Genomic DNA, 18,285 nt, shown 5'->3' with positions numbered 1-18,285 from the left:
TGTGGGACTGGTCCCAACTATTTTTTTTCCTTCTTTTCTTGTTCTTATATAACAAACACTCAAAACTTGTCTACCTGGAACTGACTCTTAGTGATTTGATTTTGCTTTCTCCAACTCTCTGTGATGTGAAAAACAGAGCTATGAGTTTTATCAAATGAATAAGATCTTGGATACTGAAGGAAACTTGGTACCTGTAAAATCTTCATGCTGTACAAATAGAGTTGAGAATCAGCTTTTGTTTTTTTAATCAGATGTGAACCATTTAACCCTAAAATGCAAAAACATTTAAGAAAAGAGGAACTCCTGCAAGCACTTGATTTTTTTTTTTTAGAAATGTCAACTGAGATTTATTTGCAAAATGATCAATCAGCAATTTATTAGTTCCCCTCCCATGTATCAGACACTGTACCAGGTCCTGATGATATGAAGATGCAAAATGCATATGTTTTCCTGGAATATGAAATCTGTTCTCAGAAAAATAAATGTAAGATATGTACAAAATAAATAATACACAGTGACAGTCATTACTAACTATGCAAAATCAGGAGAGCCCTTTTGAAGAAGGTGAAGCTTGAGTTGAATCCTGAGTAGATCTCAGGGGTTCCAAGAAGTGAAGGTGAGGAGAGAGAATATTCCATGTGTGGAGGACTGACAGCTTGTGCGAGGGAACAGATGGAATGTCAAATTTAGGAAAGAGTAAATAGCCAGTCTAGACAGAGTATAGAGTGTGTATGTGAAGGGAGTAACATTTAATCAATCTGGAAAAATAGGCTTTGGTCTAATTGTAAAGAGTTTTAATGCCAAAAAAAAAAAAATGGAGTTTCTCTTTTGTCCAGAAGATGATAGGGAACCACTTTAAGCTTTTAAAGAAGCTTAAGAAGGCAATGACTTTGTCATATACTACATATATATATTTCTATTTCCCAGAGCCTAACACATAGTAGGTGCTTTATTGATACTCAGAAATATCAATACTCAGAAGTATGTAAACAGACTGCCAAACAGCATTTGAACACAAAAATGAGTTTTAAACCTAAAAAGCTTTCTCCTGCTTGAATTATTTCACTGGCCCTGTAACACTGGACAAGTGACAATCTTCCTTTCATTTCCTTGTCTGTCAAATGTAGATAAGAATACTTTCACTCCATACCTCACCAAGATGTTATCAGCAAAATATTTCATAGTTAGTGTTAGACTTAGAATCAAGAAAACCTGGATTCTAGTTCTACTTGTGCTTCCCACTTGTTTTGTAACTTCAAACAACTCATTTAGCCTCTCCAATGCTCAGTTTTCTTGTGTGTAATAGGGGAATAATAATAATACCAATAATACTTCCTGAAATTATTTTGAGAATCAAATAAGATAATGTATATTGCTATATAGATATCAGGGACTGTGACAATTTAAAAGAATTGAAGTAATGAAAGCTTATAATATTCCTGTCTACCTCCCAGGAGCAAGTTACTATAAATTAAGTGGAAGTTTTTTTGAAAATTTTGAAACACTTCTCAGATGTAAGTTGATATTTATATTATCAGTGAAATTTAAGTAAAACTGCCTCTTGATTTTCCTTTGTTGTTGTTTTTCTAATGATTTCCTCAGAGTAGAAAATCATTTTAATGGATACTTTTCCTTTAAATACCCACCTTATTACAAACCTATTACAAACAAAATAAATTAAGTTATAAAGAGTAAAAGAAAAACAAGTGAACCTGCTTGTGAGGTCTTGGAAACAGATGCTGCCAGGTTAAAGCTTTTATAAAAAAGAAAAGTTGATGGATACTTATTGTGTACCTACTGTGTACTAGAAGACTCAAAAGATCCAAAAGAATCAGGGACTGTGACTCTTACTCCTTAAACACTTAGGAGACTTTGAGTGTTATTTTGTACCATATGTATACATATAATGTGTGTGGGTACACACACACACACACACACACACACACACATACACACAATATAAATGTATGTGCATTTATATTATTTGTGTGCATATGTATACATTTGTATACACCACATTTATGATCAAGGAAGGAAGGAAAGAAAGAAAAACTTAGTGATTATTAGGGAACAGTAATTTGAGGGAAGGGAAGTTGGGGAGAGAGTTTTTCATACCTTAACTAATTTCATTTTCAAATATTAAAAAGCACTTAGGACCGCAAATTGCTAATCTCTGCATCCATGTATAAATCTGTCCTATTTTGTTTCTCTCCAGTTGATGATACCGTGGTTGCCGTTCCCTATGGAAGCAGACATGTTCGCCTTGTCTTAAAGGGACCTGATCACTTGCGTAAGTCATCTGAATAATTATCTTTTTAAAATAATCACTACAACATTCTCTTTATTCCTCTATTTGTGATCAAGTTTTAAGTTTATTTTTTCTTCCCACCAGAAACTAAAACACAGAAATAGCAAATCTTTCAGCTCTATTATATATAATATTAATTGTATTTTGGCTGATTTGTTTCATGCTAGAAATCTCTGGGGTAGTTATTTCAAATCACATTGATAACAAAGAGTATTGTATATACACACCCAGATGAAATGTTTCTTTTTTCCTGAGTGTATCTATGATCTATGTCTATCTCTCTCTGTTTCTCTCTTCTCTCTCTCTCTCTCTCTCTCTCTCTCTCTTCTCTCTCTCTCTCTCTCTCTCTCTCTCTCTCTCTCTCTCTCTCTCTCTCTCTCTTTCTTTCTCCTCCAAATTTTTTCTCTGTGTCTCTATTTTTCCTTCTTTCCCTTTTTTACCCTAATTTCTTCATTTTTTTTTAATTCTTGAAGTTTAGAGGAACATAAAATAAGCATATGGGTTTCTAACCCATAGCATCTAAGGGAAATAATTCAATTCAGCAAATGATTTTGAGAACCTACTGTGAAATTCAATTTATCAAATTAATTCAATGAGCATTTATTAAGCACTCACTTAAGAGTAGCACCATACAATCCTCATATCCTAAATTAGCAATATGTAGAATGCTCAATCCAAGTGTAGACATAATGTTTACAATTTCCAACACTAAATGATAGTGTTTCCTCATCAAAGTTTTTTCACTTCAGTGAAAGAATTGAACTTTCAGTTTTGGTCTTTTAACTATAGTCACCTTTTAAAAATTGTTTTCTTCTTTTAAATTTATGACTATTTAGATGTAGAGCTGTGAATTATAAGCATGAAATTATAGGCTATAACCAGGAAGAGGAGGGGCAGGGAGAACATCCTAAGATTTTCTTTAAAGTTCAGTTTGACTGAAATTTTTCACTTTAACTGGCCCCATGGGCATTCCTGATCAGCTTCACTGTGGTTTATTCTCTCTTCCCAGTAAATGATCTATCTTCTGTTACCTCCTACACACATGTACATGCAGTTGACTTAAGTAGCAAACATTATTTTTTGGCCATTTAGTTTGGATGAAATCATTCTGAGAAACAAGCATGATAAAGATAAATAAAAGCCCCTAACAGTAAAACAAGAAAACCAACTACAATACTCTTTATTAAGATACAAATTAAAATGTCTGATGGTAGTAGTAATGAGGAGCAAAATTACTTCGAATCTGTAGTTGCCTTTATAGTACGAGAAAGAATAGAAACTTAAGGATAACCGAAGCAGGCTGATCTCTCATCTCTTCAGAAACCAAATTCATTTCTAGCCCTGCACTACTCCATAAAATACACTGTTCCCATGTCAAAGGATTATATATGTGCGTGTGAATATAGCTGTTCAAACGTTTCTTTTTCCCTTTTGAGAATAGAGCAGCGTTGACTGCCGGCACACTGCCGGTGTAGCAGCCACACTCAAAAACAGTACTTTTCTGGGCAGTGCATACTAAAATAAAATATCCAAGCCAAGGTCATCAGAAATTGAGGAAGAAGCTGGCTTCACTCAAAAGAAATGAGTCCAAAGAAAGGTCTAAAGTGAATATTTTAGAATAGCTCAGTCTCCCAGGTTTACTTGCTATAAAGGTACGATGAAACTGGAAAACTAAACAATTTAGCTTAATCAGTCAAGTGACCCAAAAATTAGAAAGCCAATCATATTTAAAGAAAACAAAAAAGTAAAAATAAAATCTGCTAAATCCTTTATTTCAGCACACTGAGTTCTTGTTGAAAATTCAAGCATTATTTCTAAGGAGTACTCCTCCCACTCTCCCTCTTCTTACCCCCTGCCACCATTTTTGGATATTGCATAGCAAAATGAATGTCTGAGTAAGCAACACTGGGTTCCTCCTTCATTCTTTCCCTCCCTTCTCCCAGAGGCTGATCCACTTTTGGCAGAGTCTTAGTATTTAGGTCCAGATTGGAATAGATGCAGATGGATTGGCCAGGTTCTGGGTCATCTTCCTGAAAGAGCCTCAGGAAGCCAATTTGGTCCCATAGAGAGAGGAGCCTAAGACTTCCAAGGCTAGGCCAGAACCAGCTTCTGTTATAAGACCAATGTAATTAATTAGTTGGATAAAGGCCAGAGGACATGCTTATCAAATATGTAGATGATACAAAACTGGGGGAAAGAACTAATGCATATTGTTTACATATTGTCTCTAATACCATCAGGATTTAAAAAGAAGATATTTTGGGGCTCTAAGGATAGACCTAAGTTAACAAAAAGAAATTTAAATGGAAGTTATATGAACATGTAATATATATCTAGAAGAATTGTCCCTTGTCCTTATTTTGTCCTAGGTTATAAAATTAGCTATACAAACAGAAGATAGGGAAGCAGACATGGCTTAATTGGAGGTCAAGTAAAAAAGATCTAGTTCATGTAACAATTTGGGAAAAACAAAAAACCTTTAAAACAATTATGCTTTATTGGTGTCTAAGTTGAGAGAGGTTGTAGTCCTGTTTTTTTCTGTCCTGATCAAACCCAATCTTCAATATGTCATTCAGGTCTCAGGTGACTAGACTCCCCAAGGCAATCAATCAATTAATGCTATCAATAGTGTGCTAGATTCAAAGTTCTGAGAAGTCAGAAATACCTGAGTTCAGATTCTGTTGAATTAGCTCTGTCACCCATATCAAGTCATTTGACCTCTTTCTTCCTCAGTTTCTTCATCTGGCAAATGACAATAACAGTAACATCTACCTCGGAGGATTTTAGGAAAATTAAATGAAATAATACAAATAAAGTCCTTTGTAAGCTTAAAAGCACTATATAAATGTTAGCTGCTATTACTAATATTATTGTTGTTATTGTTGTTTTCTGTGGAAGGTAATAAGGACAGATAAATGGAAAAGACACCATGCCATCAGATCAGGTCCAGAAATAAGGGATCAGTAGCCTGGAAAAGAGAAGGCATATGTCAATGTGGTAGTTGTCTTCAAATATCCAAAAAATTATCATATGAAAAGAATGATTTGAATTATGGGTTATGGGAAGATTTACTTTAGAAAACTGAGTATAAAGAATCACTTTGTAATAATTAGAATTGTCTAAAAATGGAATGGGGTAATGATCTCTCCAGCCCTGGAATTGTGTAAAAAGAGGCTAAAGAGGTATTATCCATAGAGGAGATTTCTCTCTGTACCAAATAGGACTGGAGTGAATAATATACTTCTAGACTAGAAGTCTTTTTCCCATCATGAACCTCTTGGCAGTCTAGCAAAGCATATGGATCCTTTCTCAGAATGTTTTTAATGAATAAAATAAAATAGATAAGGTTACAAAGGAAAACAATTATATTGAAATAGTTATTAAAATTTATTTTTTTAAGTTCATAGATCCCAGGATTAAGAACCCCTATTCAAGAACAGTCTGTGTACATGTCCATGGGAGCAAGTTAAATAGGTTCAGGGAAGGAGAAGAGACAAAAAAATATTTTTTTTAAATCCCAAAACTTAAAAAAGGTCTTGAGCCTCCCTCCAGAATCTAGAGCAATAAAAGGTTATTGGGCTCCTTTCTACTAACTCCCATTTTTCTGTGAGGACAAAGAATGGAAGAATACCTTTTCCTTCCTACACTGATGCTAACTCTTACCTCTACAGTGTGGTACAATTGGCGTTTCCCTAAGACAGCAAAGCATCTGGCATTTGCCATGCCCTGGAGAAAAGGACATAAAATTAGACATTATTAGAAGCCTGCTTTGCTACCAGGATTTTTCACTTTTTAGAGAAGAAGCTTGATTCTGTGTTAAATCTTTTCATTATAATAGCTCAGATTTATACAACATTCTCTAGTTATATAGAGCCTGTCCTAAAGGCTATATATATGTGACCAAATGAGATATATACCAACATACATATATATGTGTGTATATATATATATATATATACACACATATATATGTATGTATAGGTATGTATATAAAACACTTAATAAATGCCTTTCGTTGTTTTCATTGTTTCATGTCAAATCCATAAAATGAGAAAGTATAGATTATCTCCTCATAGGCACTAATAACAAGTGTTATTTTTGCTTAGCCTCAGAAACCCAACGTAATAATTAGCTCAAATAGTAGTATACTGGGCCTAGAGTCAAAAAGACCTGAATTCAAATGGGGCCTCAAACACTTGCTAACTCTGTGATCCTGCATGGTCATGTAACCTCTGTTTGCCTCAGTTTCCTAATCTGTAAAATGTATAATTTGAATACCTCTAGTTCCCAGGCTGGTTGTGAAGATCAAATGAGATAATATTTATAAAGCATTTAACACAATTTCTGATACATATATAATAGATGCTATATAAATACTAAAAATTATTAAGTAACAGATTTAAACCTGGTTCCTCCTGACTCTCAAGTCCACTATTCCCTTGTGAATGAGTGTACACAGTAACCAGACAGTAACAAACTTCATACAAATCCACAGAATAACAGCAATAATCAGGAAGTTTTCACATTTGCCTGACATTTGCATTCCTTTATTCAACAAGTACATATTAACACACCTTCTGGAATACCTCACAGAAATCAGTGAACTGAAGAATTAAAATATAAATTAAGTTATACAGTCAATAAACATTTGCCTTTAATTCTGCCTGGAGAGATAAAGGTGACTTTTTGTTGCTTCCAGAATAACATACAAATTCTTCCATTCAACAGTTAAAGGCCTTTATAGTGTGGCTCCAATCCATCTTTATAGACTCTTTTTCTACGACACCCCAATGATCCAGCCAACTTGGCTTCTGTTTCCTGTGAAGAACTTTCCTTCTCCTAATTTGGGGCCAACCTTTACATACATTGTTCTCTCCATGACCAAAATGCTCTCCTTCCTCTTCTCTGCCCCTTGGGGTCCCTCAAATCTCTCCAGATCAACTGCTACCTCCTACATGAGAACTTCTTATCTCCTCAATTGTGAGTGCTTCCTCCTTCCCCGCTTTCCCATTTAATATAAGCTCTGGGCTCACTTTGTGTATATTTTATATTTAAAAATCTGTATACAGACTGTTTTCCCGTCAGAAACTAGGCAGGACAAAGATTATTTTCATGTTCTTTTCTTTGTATCAATTGCTATTATAGTTGTTGTTTATCCTCCATTTTGGAAGGCGACCATAATATAAGGGAGATGATCCTGTTAAATGCAGGTGAATTGGATTTGAATAAGGGACAGCTGTGCAAAGTCACCAGCCTCATTTTCTCCTCCAAAGTCATTTGGTTGGATCCATTGGCCAGATATATATCAGGATGATTGGAGATGGCCCTACATCAGTTCCTAGCAAAAAGGAATCACTTAACTAGTATTTATTGAATTAAATTGGAGTTCAAGGGTGAAAGAGTGATGATGGGTGTCTTGAATAAGAAAACGTGGGAAAGGAGAAATCAAATATAGGCTCCCCCTAAGAAAACTAATTTTGTCTTAAAGTTAACAGGACAAGCTCAATAATTACTATGATACTATGGAGTAAAAGCTTGAAACAGGTAGTCTCAAACTGTGATGATAATGAGACCACAGTAAGTGGTCCTTTACCTAAAGATCTCAACAGCTAATTTGGGGAGAAAAGACACAAAAAGATAAAGCATCTAAATAATATATATGAACAAGTACTAGAAAACCCATTTAGGGTTTTCTTGGCAAAAGTATTGGAGTGGTTTTCATCTCCTTCTCCAGTTCATTTTATAGATGAGCCATCTGAGGCAAACAGAATTAAGTGACTTGTCCAGGATCATACAATTTATAAGTGTCAGAAGTCGTATTTCAACTCAAAAGAGCTCTCTTCCTAATTCCAGATCTAGAGCTCTATGGCACCACCTAGAAACTCTGTATAGAGGCAAGCAAAGGAGTGGTCCATGAATGGCACAGTTAGTTGTGGGCTATAATAAAGATAATGGGTAATTGTGGATTGGCAAGCAAAAGGTCTTTCCAGGTCAAGGGAATAACTGAAAGGCATGGAGAAAGGAAACTGTGAGACTGGGATGAGAGCCAGGAAGGAGACCAGCCTGGTTAGAGAAAAAGTGACAAAAATGAAGTTAAACAGGTCTGAAAGAAGCAGCCATTTGGGAGCCTTGAATGCTGGGCTGAGAATTTTTGTGTCTAATCACTCCAGTTAGTTCCAACTCAACAAACATGTATTAAGCAAGCATATAAGGTACTGTGTAAGGCACTTGGATTTAAAAGAACTTACAGTCATGTGAAATGTAAGCCCTCTGCCCCCAAATAGTTCACAATTGGCTTTATGCTTTTCACTGGAAAATAATATTTTTTTCTTATCAGTCCTTTAATGACTATTCCTCTGCTTTTGTTTTTAGCCTGTGGGATTGACAGGTATTCAAATCAATAAACATTTATTAAGCACCTACTGTGTGCCAGACATATGCTAAATATGGGGGTACAAATAAAAAAAAGAAAAACAGAATCTCCCTTCCAGGAACTTAGAATTGAATTGAGAAAGACAAGACATAAAAAGAATCTGGAAGGGATGGGTGAAAAAAAGGGGATACCCAGCATAGGGTTATCTTGTTCCATGGAATAGAAATCAAGCTGAGGTGCCAATGGAAAATGGCAAGTAAGTTTGGAAGTCTGAGTTCTGCCCTCTACCAAGGAAGGCTTTGGGTGGAGTTTAGTTTTCCACATTCCAGCTCTCAGATCATAGGGGAGAGAAGCTGAGGGAAATGGGGAGGGAGTATAAGCTTACATGTGTCCCTGCAGATTTGGAGAATCTCACCTCTCCTTTTCCTTTGTTTCTTTATGTAGATCTGGAAACTAAGACTCTACAGGGTACAAAAGGTGAAAACAGCCTCAGCACTACGGGTACCTTCCTTGTGGACAATACCAGTGTTGACTTCCAGAAATTTCCAGACAAAGAGATATTGAGAATGGCAGGACCCCTCACTGCAGATTTTATTGTCAAGGTGAGAAGCAACCATCATAATCTAGATTCAAAGCTAAAACTATGAAATAAACCAATGCATGGTTACCCTAATGAAAAGTCCCTCCAGGGGCCATGAAATTCAATTCAATTCAAAAACAATAATTTTTTTAAAGAACCCACACTGTGCAAGCATTGTGCTCAGAACTGGGAAAGGTAAGAAACAGCTTAATTCTCACCTTCACAAAGCTTACATTATAATAAGTAGCTACATAAATAAATATTATATAAATTAATATGTGACAAGGGCCAAGCAGGGTCCCAACAGAGAATTATAGAAACATGGAGAGGAAAGATGACTTTCTGCCTTATAGAACATATGCCACCTGAACCAGCTTTGACTTCAGCAGGCTGAGAGGTGGAGAGAGAAAGATAAGATAGAAAAAAGAATGTTTAATTTGAGGTTACACAGCTTTGGCATTGATTTTTCCCCTGCCATTTATTGGCCTTGCCACCACAGATAAATCAATTTCCCTCTCTAGGCTATTTCTTTATCTATAGTAATTAGGGAATTGGACTAGATATAACTAATTCCCTTTCAAGTTTATTATTCCATGAGTCTATTCATGTATTCTATACACAGAGGCCAGCATGGACAAACATATGGAAGTCTTGGAAAAGCTGCTCTTCCAGGAAATATTTAATTCTAGGGTGTTGAACAAACTACATCCTGCACTTTATGGCAACTTCACAATTGAGAAATAAACATCTGACATTTTAAAGTCTTTGGGAAACTCATGCATACATTCTTTGGGAAAAACTGAGCATGATGAAGGGTTTAGGGTTCCAAAAGCCAACACATCTTTAATTGTGGAGAGCAGAGGGGAAGGACTTTACAAGTGAGTTAAGTCACTTGTGTGTTTACTGTGATTGGATCACAAAGGATGTCTGTCTACAGCAAAGCTTAGAAACCAACCGATGATACGAAGACATTGGTCAAATCATCATGGTCCCACTGGCAAGCTCTGTATTCTCTTGTGTTGGCAACAAAAATCAGTTGTTTCCTCCCATCAGAGCTTCCCTATTCTTCATGGTAATATAAAACACATTGCTGGAAGCAACATACACATTCTATAGGAAAAAAAGCGCACACCAAAAGAACATTTGGGAATCACAATAAAACAAAACATTTTTTCCCCATCAACAGGTCAGAAGAACCTGAAGGATTTCAGCTGTAAAGCTGTAAAACTTGTAATGTGTCCAGAACTCCATAAATTTTTCATCATGAGACCTGTAGCCAGAGGACATTTGATTTAAACTAATGCTTGGTGACCCTATGGCAGCTGGAAGTAGGAATACTTCATAGGAAAATGTGATAGGCAAGAGGTTGGATTGAAGAGGTGTTCCAGAGGACTGTCCTCCATCTCACTCAGCATGATAGCTTTCTTTAATCCAGCCCAGATTCCAGCCACATAAAAGTCCTGATACAAACCATCAGAGGTAACTTCTGACAGTCCCAACACTCTAGCTAGTCAAGGAGATATTACATTATTTCAATTCTGAATCTCAAAGAATAAAAATACAATCGTATCTATCTCAAATGCAGCTACAAAGTTGATTAATAGCATACAAAGTTTAAAATGTTAGGCAGTAAGTTTACTTATTCAAGTCCCTGAGTGCTACAGAATAGACTCCATGTGTGGCATATGTGTATATATATAACTGAACTTATTATTTTATGGATAGAGGGAATGCTTTTTAGAATACTCTTTCCTCCAATGTAGATCAATAATTCTTCTGTAATTTATAGTATTAAAAAATTAGCAAAGACATGAGACATTAAGGGAGATCACATTTGAATTCATATAGCTTCATCTGTCAAGCCAGTCCTCAATCTACTATTCCAGGCTGTCTTTCATTTATAGATAAATAGATAGATAGATAGATAGATAGATAGATAGATAGATAGATAGAAAGAAAGAAAGAAAGATACATAGATAGATAAACAGACAGAAAAAACATATATACATATGCATACACACAGTAGAACGTTCTTAGGGATCTTGAGTTATTATATTTCCCAAGGTGTTTAATACATCAAAACATCCACGATTTCATTGGTGTCCTGTCCCCCAACTCTAATGGCAATTCCTCCTAGTTTTAATAGTTGGTCTTCATCAATACTTATGCCTGAAAAAATTCATCACCTTATAACTAACCCTTTCTTGACTTAGCTAGGAAATTTTCCTTGGGCAACAGACAAAATTAATCTTCAAGCCCATCTAGCTTGGAAGAACTTACTAAGATTTACACTCATAATTTAAGGTAGTAATTAATTTTTTAAAATATATTTCATTTAATCATCCTCCTGCCCCAAAATGCCTGTGAAGTAAGCAAAGCACTAATTATATGCTCCTTTGACAGAAGTAGATACTGAGGCAAAGAGGGACTTGTCCAAATTTATACAGCTACAACTAAAAGCAGGTCTTCAAACTCCTAGTTTGCTTCTAAAGACATAAGTTTCTGATGTTGCATTTGAATTCAGGTCTTCCTGATTTCGAATCCAGTATTTTGTTATTGCTATTATAGTAGTGCTATCTACTCCCAGACTGAAATTGAGGATTATTTCCAAAAAGCTGACATATTAAATATTTCATTCAAAGAGTAGAGTAAACTATTATTTTTTATAATCTCTCTTATAGCTTCCAAGCAATAGGAAACAAAGGGAAAGGAATAAAGGTTACATTAGAAAACATTAGAAATTAGAGAAATCTAAAATTACTTGAAAATAAAAATAAACAATTTTATTTTTAAGGTATTTATTTCATGAATTTGTCTTACCAGTTCTGAAAATTAGCCAAGTATTCTTTCTTTAGAAAGGCCTTCATTCAATAATATCTAATAATATTACTTTTTCCATAATCTTATCTAGGAAATTGTTAAAATGTCAAATTAATATTTTACTATTAATTTTTCATTTATGTCTCTTTAAAAGGGGGACTTATAATTCAACACACTGTTCTATTCAAGGTACTAAATTATTATTACTTGTATATTATAATTATTTTCCTTTGTAAAGCCATGTCTTCTGTGCGCTTTAGAATATTAGTCTACCCACTTGTCAATTTTTCTATCTTGAATCTGGAATTATCTTTTTCAAAGTTCTTTTTAGAAAAAAAAGAAAATTATACTGTACATATATAGTGCTTACTATATATACATACATATAGTGTTTACTAGCATATAGTGTTTTTGTTTTGTTGTTGTAAAAACAACAGAACATTTAATCATTTCAGGCATGTCTAATTCTTCCTGATTTTATTTGGGTATTTTGTTGTTGTTGTTGCTATTGTTGTTTGTTTGTTTGTTTGTTTGTTTTTGACATTGTTTTTGGTTTTGTTTTTGGCAAAGATACTGGAATAATTTGCCATTTCCTTCTCCAGTTTATTTTACAGATGAGGAAACTGTAACAAACAAGCTCTGAGACTAGATTTGAATTCAGATCTTGACCCCAGATCTGACATTGGGTCACCTAGATGCCCATGTAATGCTTTATAATGTCCAAATCCCTTTTCTCTCAGTAAATACAGGCCATGCAAAGATTATTAACACAATTTCACACGAGAGAGAGATGAAATGGTGAGACAGCCAATAAGTAATGGCTATAAGATTCAAACCCAGACTTTCCAATTCCAAATTTGGTGCTTCTTCCACCATTCCTATGGTTCATTACAGTGATAATGGATCCTCTTCACAAATGTTTAGCATGTAAGTGCATGAAACTGACTTTTCTGGACATCTTTAAAATTGAGCTTTATCTTCATCTTGTTTCCTGGGGAAGCACTTACATGTAAGCTGAGTCAGTGCTTCAGGTAGCAACATTTTAGGGTTTGTTTTTTTTTGGGGGGGGGTGATAGCTAATCCAACTATCACTTGTGGCAGTGTCAGAGGCCTAGCATTGTCAGTTTTCTCATTGCATAATATGACAGCAGGTCTGTTTGAAAGAAAGTTATAATTAGAATGGAAGTTGCTCTGAAATAATTTTAGTGCCAAATACAATTAGTGCAAATCGAAAAAGATGTTCTCTTTATGGAAAGAACCCCTGCTCACTAAAGCATTCATATATTACCTTAGGATAGCTTAAAGACTTCTTTTTAATCAACTGAAATTTAATGTTTATTATTATTTATTCACATGTATACAACAGAGACAGAATAGCTTCAGAGTGGTATGACTAGGTTTCAAGTCTTGTCTCTGATTTATACTAGGTCACAGACCTAGATAACTCCCTTAGTCTCTTAGTACTCTAGGCAACTTCTTAAATCTAGAAGGGGCAGATCTACATTGGTAGTAGAATTTTTTTCATCAGTGAAATAGCAGATTTAGCCTTTTTATCTATATCTCCATGATTCTCAGAGGCATCTAGTTGGTTCTCAGAGGCATCATTAAAGTAAATAAAAAATTAGGCCTGGAGTAAGGAAGACTATTCTCACACACTTATTAGTAGTGTTATTCTAAATAAGAAACTTGACCTCAGTCTGCTTCAATTTCCTCAATTGTAAAATGGAAAAAAAGTATTTCTCAGGTTTGTTGTGATGAGCAAATGAGAAAATATTTACAAAATGCTTAGCAGCTTGATCAGCTCTTAACAAATGCTTTTATCCCCATCCTGGATTTTCAGACAAGGAGAATTTGTAATTCCATTTTACAATGTTCCTATAGGGAAAAAATCCTAAGACTCTCCATATAGAAGGGATTTTGAAACTCAGTTTAGTAGTCACCTTCATTTGATATTGTTCTTACCTATATCCAATATGAAAAAGATACATTATAGTCAATTAGGAAAGGACATATTTGGGATTTGTTAAGGGGAAAGCCAAACCAGACTCAAGGGAAAAAATGGTTGAGAAATAATTAACACACCAGCTGCTTGTCCCATAAACACTTGAATAAAAAAGAATTGCATGGACTCAAAAAAGTAACGATATAATATAACATACATCTGACCATATAAAGAACCCTGTGGAAGCTGCCAGAGAAAATACAATGATTAAGTAAGAGAACAGGATTGGAGCTGCTCCTCTGAGGAGGAAAAGGAACCAAGATGTGTGTCAGGAACAGAGAATCATGGCAGGGGAGTAATAGGCACCTGTCAGGAGCAGATATATAGTAGTGAGCCACAGGGAGATGCAAACCTTGTTTGACCTTCCCCTTCTCTGGAACCCGCTGGGAGTAATGAGAACTCTAAAGTCCTTGGGGATGGGGTGAGGGGAGAAGCAGCTTAACCAAAAGAGGGAAGTGCCTCTTGAATTTCTGTGAGGTCTTCTGTGTCCTTTACTATATAAATAAAATATCTTCTCTGTTTGATGCCTTATGAGCCTGAAGGAACAATCCACCCTGTGCAAATCCACTAGCTGCTCCCTTTATGGTCTTTACTATTCTCCTGCTTAGTAAATCCGCTCCTCCTCTCAAGCTCATGAAACAGAGACAAGACCTCTTAACTCACAATTATCCTTAAAAGGTCACCAGGAAAATGGTGTAATATTATAATGGACAAGTGGTCAGTTAGTCAGTAAACATTTTTTAAGCACATACCAAGTGCCAGATGGTACCAAGAGCTGAGAATCAGAGGAGCTGAAGAAAAGCTAAAGATGTCCCTGTTTTCAATCAGCTCAGTCTAAAAGGGGAAGCAACATACAAACAATTACATACAGATGAGCAACATACAGGAGAAATTGTAAATAATCAATAGAGGGAAGGCTTCCTGTACAAGGCATAATTTTAGTTGAGACTTGAAGGAAGTCAAGAGACAGATGTGGAGAGGAAGAGAATTCCAAGCATGGGAGACAGCCAGTGAGAATATCCAGATTAGGTGGGGGATTGTCTGTTTGAGGAATAGCTAGGACACCAGAGATCCTGGGTCACAGAACATAGGAGGAGGGGAGGAACTCAAAGAACCAAGGAGATAGTGTAAAAAGACTGGAAAGGTCAGGGGGAAGAGCAAATTCTGAATCACTTTAGAAGTAATAAAGGATCACAGGAGTTTAAGAAAAAGAACATCAGGGTTCTTCAGGATGATTGTCTAATAAATATAAATAAGCCTGGCTAGTTCTACATTCAACACAATTCTGGACCATCCGGTCAGTTTTCAGCATCTTGATGTGGCTAACTGGTGTATAAGAAGCCATTCATCTTGGTTCTCTGTGCTGGACTTTTCCTAACTCTTCAAAGTGCTCACTCCTCTCTTTCAGGATTCTTCACTACTTCTAAAGGCTCAGATCAAAGATTCCTGATAGTTGGCAATTCATTTTTCTCTTATGAGATGAACTTGGGAAATCTAACATTCTTTGAGTTATAAAACTAACATCCCTTAGTTAATCTTAGAAAAATTATTTGATGAGAACTCTGTAAGTGTGAATTTATCCAACTCTGAAAACAGTGATATACACATGAGCTAAGAAAAGGATCTCAATGCCTTATAGCCTTGTTCATTTCTTTGTTCATAAGTAGGTTCTACCATCCATCATCCCTTCACCCTATTTACCTGAAAGGTAGTTCTCTATCCGGGTCTCCCACCAGCCTGTGTCTCTTCTCACATTTTAATTGGAAAACTTTTTTCTGCATCTGTTTTATCAATTTTTCATGGCAAAAAATATTTCTTTTTTCTGCCACTTTTAGCAATTAAACTGTTTGTATATGAAAAAAGATAATTATTTACATTCTTCCTACGTGGATTACATTTTTGTTTTTAAATAAAAGTTTATTTTCTGCCTTATTCAGCACTTATAAAAGGAACAGTACCTTACAATATAACATGCCTCCCAACCCTGTACTTATGACATTTATTAATTTATTCTAAGCAAAAGACTATATTTATCCCTTTTGAATTTAACCTAATTAAATTAAATCCAGTGCTGTGGCCTGTTAAAATCATTTTAGTTCCTGGCTATCATTCAGTGAGTTAGCTGCCCCTCTGATCTTTGTACCATCTGTAAACCTGATGACCATCTTTTCTCCTATCTATTATTTTATCCAAGTTATTGATTAAAAAAGAATTAATAGCTTTGAGTCAAACATGAATCCATGGGGCACTTGAATGGAGAATTCTTGCCAAGTTGATAATGAGCCTCTAGCTATTTTTAATCTATCAATGAAACCAATTTCAAATCGATCCAAATTCATTTTTGTCTAGTATACCTCTCAGAGCTGGGGGGAGTCCTCATATCAGAGGGAGATGTCACAGAGGCAGAGGATACTTCCAATGCTTGAATGCCAAGGCTGCTGTGTCAGTAGTATCTTTGGAAACTCCCATTTTGCAGTTTCCTACAAAGATACAGGAGTGGTTTGCATTTCTTTCTTTAGGTGAGAAAACAAAGGCAAACAAGACTAAGTAAAATGCCCATGATTACACACCAGTAAGGGTCTGAAGCCAGAGTTGAATTCAGAAAAATAAATCTTTCTAACTGCAAGCTGAGCACTCTATCCACTACATCACCCACCTGCCTCTCCAAGGATGGAGGAAAGCTTAAAGATGAAGTAGGGGATGGTAGAACTTCATTCTGCTATCCCAGGAGCTCCTAACCCTTTTTGTGTCATGCACCCTTCTGGCAGTCTGGTGAAATGTATGTGCCCCTTCCCAGAATAAGGTTTTTAAATACATTAATTTTTAATACATTAACTTTTAAAAAAGAATTGTAAAGGCAATCAAATATATTAAAATATAGTTATGAAAAATGTTTGCAGTGATGCCAGATTAAGAACCTTTGCATTATGCCAAGTTGCCTCTCATTTTATACACAGTAGATATCTAAAAAATATTTGTTGAATTGAATTGAATTTTTGAGTTGAACTCAGGTCCTCTGATACCAACTTCAGGATTCTTCCTACTATACTTTTCTACTTTAAGATACACTCTTTTAGCAACTGGAGTGCCAAGTCATTTTGGATGAGAATATTTCTGTAATAATTCTATTTTTTTCATTAAATTGATTCTTCAAACACAGGCCAGCAAATTGTGAAAAGGCCACGGAATTTCTCAGAAAAGATGACTGCCTGCAGAAAGAAGGAATCAGAAATTTTATACAAGCATTAATTTGTTCTGCCAAATATGCTTGGTTTTTTGTTTTGTTTTGTTTTGTTTTTTAGGGAAAGAACTGTGGCAGAACACCTTGTTACAGTTATCTGCTTTGGAAACCCAAAATACAAACTTTTTTTAAAAAGTCTTTTAGTCTCAACAAATTCATGGGAATAGATACTTAGATGACCATTACTGTGTTCCAAACTTTTAAGATACTTTAATAAATATATTTGTCTCTTTCTCATCATAATTCTTTCCATACATAAGGATTTCCCCTCAACAATTGTGCAAATACTCCCACAGACACTCTCCAATAATAAAATCTTCTTTTTCCCTTGAGAGTAGTACTCAGTCCCATAACCTTAAGGCAAACTGTACCTCTGAGGCAACTGTACTTAGTACTTCTCCCCAGTCCTTTTCTTTCCCAACCCCCTCCATTGCCCCAGTACCCTCCCTCTTCCTAGCACAGAAGCTCATCAGAGGAGTGACTGAACTACAGCCAAGGCAGGTAGGGGGTGACTCCTGACTGCCCAGCCTCCCTGCTAGGCATGTCTGGGGCAAAAGAGTTTCTTGGTATCCCCACAGCCAGAAGAAAAGAAAACTGGTGGAGGGAAGATCCTTGGGATTTGGAAGCTGCCTTTTCCCTTCCTGAAGAGGGGGATTCCATGGCATTGATGTCTCTCCCTTTTTATGCATTTGAAAAGCCTTGCAAAGGGATTAAATCATTTTAAATGACATTGTACATTTAACATTAAACATCAATGCAACAGTTAAATTTGCTTTTAACTTTTTATTTACTTTTATATAAATTCCATTTCAATGTACAAAAGATCAGGATTTTTTAAGACTTTCTATGTCTTTCTTTGTCCATTTCTATTCACTTTTCCTCTGATATGATGATAGCAAATTCTTTGTTCTCCAGTTACTTTGTTTTTGTTGTTGGTGGTGGTGTTTTAAGTTCTTTCATA

At 35.5% G+C, this 18,285-nt stretch overlaps 1 protein-coding gene across 1 annotated transcript in view; it reads left to right on the top strand.

Moving 5' to 3' along the window:
• The window catches only part of ADAMTSL1 (ADAMTS like 1), a 386,862-nt gene that overhangs the window by 148,658 nt on the left and 219,919 nt on the right, over positions 1-18,285 (top strand). Inside the window, exons 6-7 of the mRNA XM_051987060.1 lie at positions 2,216-2,290; positions 9,126-9,283. Of these exons, the coding sequence (XP_051843020.1) occupies positions 2,216-2,290; positions 9,126-9,283 (233 nt within the window). The remainder of the gene's footprint in view (positions 1-2,215; positions 2,291-9,125; positions 9,284-18,285) is intronic.

Source organism: Antechinus flavipes, chromosome 1 (genome assembly GCF_016432865.1).
Source record: "Antechinus flavipes isolate AdamAnt ecotype Samford, QLD, Australia chromosome 1, AdamAnt_v2, whole genome shotgun sequence".
In the NCBI taxonomy this organism is placed as follows: domain Eukaryota; kingdom Metazoa; phylum Chordata; class Mammalia; order Dasyuromorphia; family Dasyuridae; genus Antechinus; species Antechinus flavipes.
This window is presented reverse-complemented; position numbering and strand designations above follow the sequence as displayed.